This window comes from Megascapheus bottae, chromosome 18 (assembly GCF_031878675.1).
Source record: "Megascapheus bottae isolate mThoBot1 chromosome 18, mThoBot2.hap1, whole genome shotgun sequence".
In the NCBI taxonomy this organism is placed as follows: Eukaryota; Metazoa; Chordata; class Mammalia; order Rodentia; family Geomyidae; genus Megascapheus; species Megascapheus bottae.
Genome location: NC_143526.1, coordinates 31,696,279 through 31,708,572, shown reverse-complemented (window position 1 = coordinate 31,708,572; position 12,294 = coordinate 31,696,279). Strand labels below are relative to the sequence as shown.

The 12,294-nt window shown below is 42.1% G+C and overlaps 1 protein-coding gene across 3 annotated transcripts in view; it reads right to left on the bottom strand.

Moving 5' to 3' along the window:
- Phf20 (PHD finger protein 20) overlaps positions 1–12,294 on the bottom strand; it is a 92,636-nt gene that overhangs the window by 58,341 nt on the left and 22,001 nt on the right. For all 3 annotated transcript variants that reach the window (XM_090352262.1, XM_090352263.1, XM_090352264.1), the window contains exon 3: positions 1,066–1,237. In XM_090352262.1, the coding sequence (XP_090208388.1) occupies positions 1,066–1,237 (172 nt within the window). The remainder of the gene's footprint in view (positions 1–1,065; positions 1,238–12,294) is intronic.

The window sequence follows — 12,294 nt, the reverse complement described above, 5'->3', positions numbered from 1 at the left end:
GCTGAAGCAGATCTTAAGTGGAAAGACTACTATGGATGTTTCAATGTCTACTTAAAAAACATAAGGACCAGGAGTGTGGCCTAGCATTCATGAAACCCTGGGTTCAATTCCTCAGTACCACATACACAGAAAAGCCAGAAGTAGTGGTTCAAGTGGTGGAGTGCTAGCCTTGAGAAAGCTCAAGGATAGTGCCTAGGCCCCGAGTACAAGCCCCAGGACTGGCAAAAAAAAGGAAAAAATTAAAACTAATCTTCTATATGTCATATTGCAGTTAATAAGAGCTCCAGACACAATGATAAAAGTTAGAAATGTAGTGCAATTGATTCTAAATTCTTCAAGGGTTCTAAGAGACCTTGTATATGGTACTAGCACAGAATCCATGAATAAAATTGTTGTGCTACTTAATAAAAGAGATAGCTTAATAAATGATCTAGAGTATCTAATGTACATACAGTATTCTAGACACAGTGAGTCTAAAATTCATGTCTTTGTTGTTTTCTCAACAAATATTTACTGAATATATATTATGTGCCAGGCGGTGTTCTAGAGGCCAGAAAAATAATGATGGTATAAAGACAAGTAAGGTACCATTAATCATCAATGTAGCTTTGGGAAAATTACGTTTGTGAGCTGTTAATGCCAATCACATTAAACAAATGAAGACTGAAATTTGTTAAAAAACCCCAGGTATGCTGATTACTGGTGGCCTGTAATCCTAGCTACTCAGGAGGCTGAGATCTGAGGATCACAGTTCAAAGCCAGCCGGAGCAGGAAAATCTGTGAGACTCTTATCTCCAATTAATCGCCAGAGTACTGGAAGTGGAGCTGTTCTCAAAGTGGTAGATCTCTAGCCTTGAGCAAAAGAGCTCAAGGAACAGAGGCAGGCCCTGAGTTCAAACCCCACAACCAAAAAGAAAAAAGGGAGCCCCAGGTACCACCGAGATCTCAGGGTTACAACTATAAGCTAAAACAATGACTGTGCAGCAGCTATTGACTTTCAAAAAGAACATCAAATTGCCCAATGGCTGACCCTGCTCATTATAGCCCCCCAGCTTTGTTACTCACAGAAGATCCATCCTCTTCTTGTAAGCCCTCTTTCCTCAGCTGTATTTTCTCTAAAGGACGTAAATAAGGACTGTCCCAACAGAACCACTCATCATAACGATGGTTCCAACGCTTAAAATGGATGAGTACTTTTCCTTCTTCGTAGTCAATGTCTTCTATGTGAGCTGGATACCTAAGCCAGAAAAAAATTGAAATTCCTTTAACACCCACCCAAAACAGCATCCTTCTAAATCTGTTCCATAGAAGCATTTCCCAAAATATTAAAGTCCTAACATTTACAAATGCTATATAATTGGACCAGATAACAAATTTTGGAGGGCAAAAGATCAGAGCTCAAATTTCATTTTGCTGGTGGCTCATGCCTGTAATCCTAGCAACTCAGGCGGCTGAGATCTAAGGATCTCAGTTCAAAGCCATCCCAGGCACAAAAGTCCGTGAGACTTTTGTGCTTGCCTAGCATACACAAAGACCCGAGTTCGATTCCTTGGTACCAAATACATAGAAAAAAGCCAGAAGTAGTGCTGAGGCTCAAGTGGTAGAGGTAGAGCTCTAGCCTTGAGAAAGTCCAAGGACAGGTCTCAGGCCCTGAGCGCAAGCCCAGGACTGGCAAAGAAAGAAAAGAAAGAAACCTCAAAAACCATGAGCCAGAGACCAGAGGTTCAGCCTAATGGTAGATTGCTGGCCTAGCACGCACAAAGACCAATGTGCAATTTCTCTATACCACATACATAGAAAAAGGCAGACGTGGTGCTGTGGCTCAAATGGTAGAGCTCTCGCCTTGAAAAAAACCCAAGGACAGTGCTCAGGCCCTGAGTTCAAGCCCCAGGACCGGCAAGGAAAACAAACAAATGAACAACAACAAAAAACATGAGCCAAAATCTTTCTTCCTATTACCAACCTGCTGCTTCTAGGAATTTGTTACACTTAATGTCAAACAAAACAGGATGACAATGACCAAGATTTAGAAGATAAATAACACCAAACCAAAATTCCTCAGAAACTTTTTGAGCATGTACCCTAAGCCAGGAATTGTGCTGGGGTTTAGACATGTAGAGCCAAGTCTTTTAAGATGTGTGCTATAGCTGAGCATAGTGACATATACCTGACATATACATCTTACATATACTGGAAATGTAAGTTCTGAGGTAGGCTGAGGAAGGAGGAGCACATGCTCAAAGCCAGCTACATAGTAAGTTCTAAGCCAGCCACAGAAAGACTTTATGAAGTCAGGCGAGGTGGCTCACATCTGTAATCCTAGCTATTCAGGAGGCTGAGATCTGAGGATCAAGGTTCAAAGCCAGCCCAGGCACTAAAGAACAGAAGATTCTTATCTCTAATTAACCACTAGTAAATGGGAAGTGGGGCTGTGGCTCAAGGGGTAGGGTGGTAGCCTTGAGCTGATGAGCTCCAGGAACAGCACCCAGGCTGAGAGTTCAAGCCCTATGATCCACAAAAAAAGGAAGGAAGGAAGGAAGGAAGGAAGGAAGGAAGGAAGGAAGGAAGGAAGGAAAGAAAGAAGGAAAGAAAGGCAGGCAGGCAGGCAGGCAGGCAGGCCAGCCTAGCATTTTTGAAGCCCCAGGTTCAATTCCTTGGTACCACATACACAGAAAAACCTGGAAGTGATGGTGTGGCTCAAATGGTAGATTACTAGCATTGAGAAAGCTCAAGGACAGTGTCCAGGCTCTGAGTTCAAGCCTCAGTATTGGACAAAAAAAAAAAAGAAGGCCAGGAATTTGGCCTAGTGGTAGAGTGCTTGCCTAGCATGCACGAAGACCCAGGCTCAATTCCTCGGCACATACATAGAATTAAAAAAAAAAAAAAAAAGCTGGAAGTGGTGCTGTGGCTCAAGAGTAGAACTCTAACCTTGAGAAAAGTCCAAGGACAGTGCTCAGGCCCTGAGTTCAAGCCCCACAACTAGGAGGAGGAAGAAGAGGAAAAGAAGAGAGAGGGAGGGGGGAGAATAGACCCTAGGATACAAAATACACTGGTTTTTCAAGTTCTGATACACTATATATATATATTATCATATCCAGTCTGCTTTCTTTACCTGCAAATAATATTATCTTTCAAGATAATATCCTTAAACAGTGTAGTCAAGTAACAGGAGAATACATCTCTTTCCTATCTATATCAATTTGCCACTTACTTCCTTCAAAAGAAAACTGACCAATTTATAATCATTTCATTTGCTTGTGGTTATTTATGTAAATGTTGCTTTCCCAGGAGACAAAGCACCTCTAAAGGCATTTGTCTTTTATTCATTACAGTATCCTCAGCAAAGTAAGCATGTGTCTACTGCTGCAAGTAATTATAACAAAGAATGACTGTTGCAATTACAGAAGACCCCCTTAAGGTAAAGTAGGATACAGATGATCAAAGGGCAGAAGAGAAGACCAAAGGTAGCCCAGACATCTTGGGGCTATGGCATATCTCATCTCAAGTCAGAAGGATGAGTAGACATTTTTCAGGTGGTCAAGAAAGAAGTGAAGTTGGGGAAGTACTTCAGGAAAAGAAGATGGCATGATAATCAACACACACGGAGGTAAGAACACATGAAAGAGGACAAAGAAGTTGGAGAAATTGAAGGTGAGGAAAGAAACAGCTACTCCAGATAGAGGGCACTGCTTGAACCTTGCGCTTTACATTAAGGTTTCAGTCCATGGCCCGTGATATTAGGAAACACAGAGTTGAAGATCCCAGGTCTTCATGAGGAATGTTTCACTGTACTTTACATAATCTGAACATCTCTATCAGAATGTCCCAGCTAAATTGCCATACATGTTACAAACATAACAGAAAGGTCTAAGCTGAATACCAGCGGCTCACACCTGTAGTCCTAGCTACTCAGAAAACTGAGATCTGGGGGGGGGAGTTCAAAGCCATTCCAGGCAGGAAAGACCGTGAGACTCTTTCTCCAATTAACCAGTAAAAAAGCCAGAAGGGGGGCTGTGGCTCAAATGGCAGAGCCATTTGTTCAATATATATATTGTAGATATGGACTGGGAATATGGCTTAGTGTTATAGTGCTTGCCTAGCATATGTGAAGCCCTGGGTTTGATTCCTCTGGACAACATAAACAGAAAAAGATGGAAGTAAGATGGAAGTGGTGCTGTGGCTCAAGTGATAGAGTGCTAGCTAGCCTTGAGCAGAATTAGCTCAGGGTCAATGCCTAGGCCCTGAGTTAAAGCCCCAAGACAAGCACAGGCATGAGCATGGGCACATTAGTGTATGTGCGCGTGCGCACGCGCGCGCACGCACACACACACGCACGCACACACACACACACACACAAAGCTAAAAGCTCCAAACCCAGTGAAGGGCCTTCTGCTCTTAATTTGATTCATATGTAAATAATCTTGTAATGATGCACATCAGCAGAGGAGTTTTCTGCTTTAGCTACCTAAAAGTCTGTCTAGTAGCTAGCACAGAATTGTCTTAACCTTCCCCAGGGTTGGTTTAAGGCATTTAGGCTGCTTCCAGATTCTTCCTTATATAAACAGGCTTTCTGAAAACATATACCACTCATCTTACTTCAGGAATTAGAGCGTGCCTCCATTTCTGGCTTGGGGCACACACCAGATGCCAGAGATTTCTATGCACAAAACTAACAATCTAAGCCATCACCAGGGAGAGAGGGGATGGGAGAATAAGATATATTTAATGAAAGACAAAGGGTTGACTAGTAGGCTGCAGGAAACTGCTGTTTGGAATGCCCAAACTCTTTCCTTACCCATTCACTAATTCCATTAGTCATCTGACATTTTTAACTCAGGATTTAAATTCATTTTCCCTCTCATATCTCAGTCATCTCTTACCAGGAACAGTGAGAAGAGACACCGAACTCTTCGATGAATAAGAAAGCAGAAGCCTGAGACAGTACTGCTACTCAGTAAATCCTCAGTGTCTGAAAGAATAGAACCACTGGTTGAGTCCCAATAGGGACCTGAATATCCTTCCCTGCTTTAAACCTTCCCTTCCAGTTGTAGTTCCCCACCATTCTATTCTATTCCCTCTGAACTCTCAGGACATACCATATACTTTCAGGCCCTGAATTTATTTGGTTTTTGTTTTGTTTTGTATCCAGCCCTGGGGCCTGAACTAAGAACCCAGGTGCTGTCACTGAGCTTTGTTGCTCAAGGGTAGCACTCTAGCACATAAGACACAGCTCCACCTCCAGATATTATTTTTTTGTAAGTTATTTAGGGTAATTTTTTGGGGGGGAGGGTGGGTTACTCAAAGACTCTCCTGTCCAGAATGGCTCCAAATCTCCAGATCTAAGCCTAAGTAGCTAAGTAGGATTACAGGCATAAGCCAGCTCAAGTCCTAAACATTTGTAAAGTTCCCAAATTTAACTTAAATATATGTTCAACTTCCTGGACATTCTATCACAACTGTGTCAAAACCCTGCTTTCATCACACTATGCATTCTCCATTCCTACACCCAGAACTCTGAACATAGCCAAAAAACAAAATAATAATAATTAAATTTAACAGGCTGCTAGGGCTCACTTTATTTATTTTTCCAAGTCTTGGGGCTTGAACTCATGGCCTGGGTACAGTTCTTACATACTTTTTGCTCAAGGCTAGTGCTCTGCCACTTGAGCCACAGCACCACCTCTGGCTTTTTCTTAGTATGTGGTACTCAGGAATCGAACCCATGGCTTTGTGCATGCTAGCTGAGTACTCTTAACACTAGGCCACAGTCCCAGCCCATCATTTTATTTTTTTTAATTTTTCATTTTGCTGGTCCTGGGGCTTGAACTCTGGAACCTGGGCTCTGTCCTTGGGCTCCTTTTGCTCAAGGCTAGCACTACCATCTAATCCACTGCACCACTTCTGGCTTTTTCTGTGATTAAATGAAGAGTCTCATAGACTCTTCCTGACTAGCCTAGCTTTGAAATTGGATCCTCAGATTTCAGCCTCCTAAGTAGCTAGGATTACAAGTGTGCCCTGGCTTAAGTCCATCAAATTATTTTTTCTTTCTTTCTTTTTTTCTTTTGTCAGTCCTGGAGCTTAACTCAGGGCCTGGGCACTGTTCTTGAGCTTTCTCAAGACTAGTGATGGGTCGGGAGTTTGGCCTATGGGTAAGGGTTCTTACCAAGCATGCGTAATGACCTGGGTTCCAGTCTTTGGAACCATATACATAGAAAAAGCGAGAAGTAGTGCTGTGGCTCAAGTGATAGAGCACTAACCTTGAGAAAGCCCAATAAGGACAGTGTTTAGGCCCTGAGTTCAAGCCTCAGAAAGGGCAAAAAAAAAAAGACTAGTTCTCTGCCACTTGAGCCACAGCACACTTCTGGCTTTTTCTATGTATGTGGTACCAGGAATTGAACCCAGGACTTCTTGCATGCTAGGCAAGTACTCTACCAGTAGGCCACACTCCCGAGCCAAGTCCACCAACTTCTTATCTCCAACTAACCACCAAAAAGCTAGAAATGGGCCAGGAGTTTGGCCTAGTGGTAAAGTGCTTGTCTAGCATGCACCACGGCCTGGGTTGGATTAGTCAGTACAACATACATAGAAAAAGCCAGACGTGGTGCTGTGGCTACAGTGGTAGAGTTCTAGCCTTGAGAAAGCCCAAGGACAGTGCTCAGGCCTGAGTTCAAGTCCCCAGACTGGAAAAAAAAAAAGCCAGAAATGGCAAGCTAGTGGCTCACACCTGTAATCTTAGCTACTCAGGAGGCTGAGATCTGAGGATCCCGATTCAAAGCCAGCTCTGGCACTAAAGTCCATGAGAGTCTTACCTCCAATTAACGACCAGAAAACCAGAAGTGTTGGTGCTGTGGCTTTAGTGGTAGAGTGCTGGTCTTGAGCTGAGGAACTCAGGAACAGTGCCCAGGCCCAGAGTTCAGGTCCCACCACTGACCAAAAAAAAACTAGAAGTGGAGCTGTGACTCAAATGGGAGAGCTACAGCCTTGAGCAAAAAAGTAAAGGGACAGTTTTCAGGTCCTGAGTTCAAAATCCCCAGAGCTGGCCAAAAAAAAAAAAGTCCTAGTCCTATATTAGGCAATGAATGACTCCTCAACCCCCACCATAATATAGATTTGAATATACCAAGTATTCATATTTTATATTTTTTTTCAGCAGGGTCCCAATATATCATTTAAGCTGGTCCCAAACTTATGGTACCCCTACCACAGGTCCTAAGTGCTAGGATTACAGATGTGTACTACAAGCCTAGCCTAATACCTAGATATCATTTTTAAGCCAATTTTCTAATAAATGGAATTGAGGCTCAGAAAAATGGTTGATTCTAGGCTAGAAAAGGAAATATAAGGTGAACCTGAAATAAATTTCAGAGACAGAAGGAGGTATTAAACACATACACACAATGGTGATAGAAATGCCAAATGGACCAAAACTAACTGAAAGAGCTGCCAATAGAATAATATTTGCAATAAAGTGGTATGGGATTACAAACCAAAACATAAAATGAATATATTGATATAAATAATCTGAATAAAAAAATGTGTGTGAATAATTTATGTACATGCTTCTTTGAAACTAAATCAACCAAAAGTTTCTTTTTTCTTTATTTTCTTTTTTTTTTTTTTGGTGCATTATGGGCTTAAACTTGGCCTAGGCGCTATCCTTGAGCTCTTCAGCTTAAGGCTACCACCCTACTCTTAAATTAAGCCCTACTTCCATTCTAGAAGAGGTTAATTGAAAAGTCGCAGGTCCTTTTGTGCCAGGCTGGCTTTGAACCTTGATCTTCAGATCTCAACCTCCTGAGTAGGTAAGCTTACAGGCGTGAGCCACAGCGCTCCGTGTAAATACTCTTAACCATGACAGTTTTTATCTTCCTCCTCAAAATCCCTCAAGAGGGATAATTTATGCATATCAATTTGTTATGATCTATCTACCTCCACTGAATGTCAGTTCCTATAGACCACATTATGCCTATCCTAATCGTATTACCAGTATCTAGCAGAAAATGAATGATTTGGCTTCAAAAACCATCTTGTGAAGACTTCTGAATTCTCACATGTAAGACTTTTTGAGTGTGACCCTCAGAGCTCAGCCTCCTGAGTAGCTAGGATTACAGATGTGAGCCATTTTTATTCTAGGGACAGACTCAACATGTGATTGAAGCCATACTCCAGGGTACTAGAAGCATGGCTCAGTAATAGAGCAATTTAGCATGCACAAAGCCCTAAATTCAATTCCAAGCATACGTGTACTAGCTGTTTTGGCAACTTTAGTTTGTTTCCTCATATACAAAAACGGGAATAATAAAAGTACCCTATTCACTATGAGGTTCCTGCCAGAGAACAGAAACAGGACACACCTCCCTGCATGATGGAAACCAGTCAGTAAGTGGACTTCCTGCCCACAGATTGTCCACTATATGTACTCCCAGTAGTCTTTGTCAGCATGGCTCAATTAGTAGAGTGCCAGACAATGAGCAAAGTGTCAGATGCCAAGTTTGAGTCCCACTATCACACATTAAATAAAGAAAAAAGAAAAGGAAAGCTCTTTATGACTTAAACCCTCTCAAAACAAGGGATTTCAGATGGAGAGTCCCCCCTATTTTCAGGGCCATCTTTACATAAACCTATTTTTCTTCCACCAAATCAAAACAAAAACAAAAAAAGAAAGGTAGCTAATTATCAAAATTGTGAAATATGGTAAATGCAAAGCTTTTAGTACAAATCACTCATTAAAAGCTTTTAGTACAAATCACTCATTAAATGTGAGCCTAGGGAGTGGAGGGAGGGAAAAGGGGACAAAAACATGAGAAGGGATATCAATGTTTGAGAAGTAATGTACCCACCAACTGACCAATCTAACTGTAACCCCTCTATACATTACCCTCACAATAACATGCAATTAAAAAAGTCAGCCTTGGGCCATGAGTTTGGCCTAGTGGTAGAGTGCTTACATAGCATGCACAAAGACCCGGGTTTGATTCCTTAGTACCACATACATAGAAAAAAGCTGGAAGTGGTGCTGTGGCTCAAGTGGTAGAGCTCTAGCTTTGAGAAAGTCCAAGGACAGGGCTCAGGCCCTGAGCTCAAGCCCAGGACTGGCCAAAAAAAAAAAAAAGGCATAAGGCTGGGCACAATGGCTCACGCTTGTAATCCTACCAGGAGGCTAGAATTTAAGGATCACAGTTCAAAGCCAGCCTGGGCAAGGAAGTACATGAGACTCTTTTTTTTTTTTTTTTTGCTGGTCCTGGGCTTGAGCTCAGGGCCAAGCACTATCTTTGGACTTTCTCAAGGCCAGAGCTCTACCCCTTGAGCCTCAGCACCACTTCCAGCTTTTTTCTATGTATGTGGTACCAAGGAATTAAACCCGAGTCTTTGTGCATGCTAGGCAGGCACTCTACCACTAGGCCGAACTCCCAGCCCTACATGAGACTCTTATCTCCAATTAGCCACTAGAAAACCAGAAGTGGTGCAAGGGTAGGGTGATAGCCTTAAGCTGAAGAGCTCAGAGACAGCACCCAGGCCCAGAGTACAAGCCCTACAACCAAAAAAAAAAAAACAAAAACAAGAAGAGGTATGAATTAGATAGACAGACAAGATCTTATCATTTTAATTTTTTTAAAAAAGAATACGAAGATTTACAAAGCTCAAAATTTTGAAATCCTTTGTTGTTGTAAAATCAAAGAAAATTATGATCAACTTCAATGGAAACACAGTAATGGAAATGTGCCAAAAGATGGAAAGCAATACACAGAAGGAGCTTTTTTTTCACTGTGTTCATAGCAAGAACAGCAAAGGCCAGCTCACTGCTTGGGACAGATGGCACACTCCTGACAGATGACAAGAAAAAGGCAGGGGAAGCATCAGGAAAAGCGAACAGCTTGATTATATCCAGGGAGCATCTTTACTAAGAAACTATAGCCTGTTACACTGTAGCCAGCCAGTTCATCTACATAAGGCTATAAGAAAGCACAGCAGGCAAGATAACCTGCCTCTATAGAGAAGCAAAAGGAAAAGACACTAAAGTTTGCTCTCAAGTAAAAGTAACTTCAAAATTAGATTTATTTTTATTTTTTATTTATTTTTGCAACAAGACCACATTATGCAGCCCAAGCTGGCCCAGAACTTATTATGTAGCTTCCTCAAACTCACAAAGTCTTTCTCTTTTGTGTACTGGAATTACAAACATACTAAACTACCACAATACTAAACTTGAAGCAATCATTCTTATCAATATTCCACAGTGTGCTTGAGGAGCACAGTATGCTAGATGAGCAGGAGGCAGAAGAGGGGAGGGTAAGGGAGAAGAAGAATGAGAAGGAGGAGGAGAAGGCGGAGAGGGAAAAGGAAGGGAAAAGAGAGGAAGTTGGTCAGAAGGCAATGTATATATATTAAGGCCAATTACTGGCCAGGCATTAGTGGCTCACACCTGTAATCCTAGCTGTTCAGGAGGCTGAGATCTGAGGATCCCCATCAAAGTCAGCTTGGGCAAGAAAGTCCTTGAGACTCTTATCTCTAATTAATCCCCAGAAAGCCAGAACTAACACTGTGGTTCCAAGTGGTAGAGTACTAGCCGTGAATAAAAAAGAGCTTAGGGACAGTACCCAGGCCCTGAGTTCAAATCTCACAACTGATTAAACATTTTTTTTAAAGGGAAGTACTGTTTCATAAAATTTGTGCTTCAGTTAAAAGTGGATTAATTAAGGCAGGCACCATACTAGATTTGAAATACAGTCTTCTGCTTTTCTTAGGTAGTCTTTAGATTGAGCTCAATACCTCATGCTTACTAAGTAGGTACCAGTAAAGCCACATCACCAATTCAAAAATACCTTTCTTGAGCCAGGCAATAGTTGCTCACACCTAGCTACTCAAGATGCTGAGATCTCAGGATCACAGTTCAAAGCTAGCTTGAACAAAAAAAAAAAACGTCAGCGAGATACTTATCTTCAATTAACCCCCAGAAAACTGGAAGTAGCACTGTGGCACAAGACAGTAGAGAACTAGCCTTAAGCAAAAAGGCTCAGGGACAGTGTCTAGGTGCTCAGCCTCAGTTCAAGTCCCAGAACTCACTCACACTCACACTCACACACACACACACACACACACACAAAGAAGAAGCTTTTCTTGGGTAAACAAATACAGCAGTGGTACTCACTAGACACTGTTGAAAATGAATTATATAACTTGTGGGAGGGAGTGGGAGAGAAGAACTGGGAGAGAGAAGGGGAAATGTAACATTTTCCAAAAACTCATTACCTGACATGTAACTGTAACCCTCTATACATCATCTTTATAATAATAATAATTTTTTTTCTGAGCCAGGCTCAATGGCTCACACCCATAATCCTAGCTACTCAAGAGGCTGAGATCTGAGGATCTCTGTTCAAAGCCAGTCCAGTCACCAAACAACCAAAGATTCTTATCTCCAATTAAACACTAGAAGATGAGAAGTGGGGATGTGGCTCTAGGGGTAGGGTGGTAGCCTTCAGGTGAAAAGCTCAGGGACAATGCCTAGACCCAGGGGTAGGGAGGTAGCCTTGAGCTGAAGAGCTCAATATATATATTTATATTTTTTCCCTTGGGCAGACAAATGGAACAATGGTATTTACTAGACGATATGTTGAAAAGGAACTATATAATTTGTGGATGGGGACAGGAGGGAAGACTGGGAGATGGGCTGACAGAGCAAACTAGTAGTAGGGTGCCTGCCTAGCATGCATGAAGCCCTGGGTTTGATTCCTAGGTACCACATACTCAGAAAAAGTTGGAAGTGGAGCTGTAGCTCAAGTGGCAGAGCACTAGTAAACAGTGTCTAGGGACAGTGCCCCAGCCCTAAATTCAAGCAGAACTGGCAAAAAAAAAAAAAAAAAAAGCGGGGGGGGGGGGAGCCTTGAGTGGGAGAAAGGATAACAGGTTCCAAATTCAAGCCCCACAACTGACAAAAAAATAAAAATAAGGTATAGCTGAGCACCAGTGACTCACACCTATAATCTTAACTACTCAAGAGGTTGAAATCTGAGGGCTATGGTTTTTTCTGTGTATGTAGGTCCAGAGAATAGAACCCAGGGCTTTGTGCATGCTAGGTAAGCATACTACCACTACGCCACACTCCAGGCCCACAATTTCTAGTTTTGATGGTCAAAATGATAGTTTCCTATACCCAGGCTTCCAGCACTAGCAGTAAATCAGGGACCTCCCATGCAGTTCTTCCCTATAATTCATTTGTAAGTTAAGGCCCAAAACGTATTGACAGAAGCTATTGAACAGTCTCCCCTGTCTCTGACTCTCACAGTGGCTCAC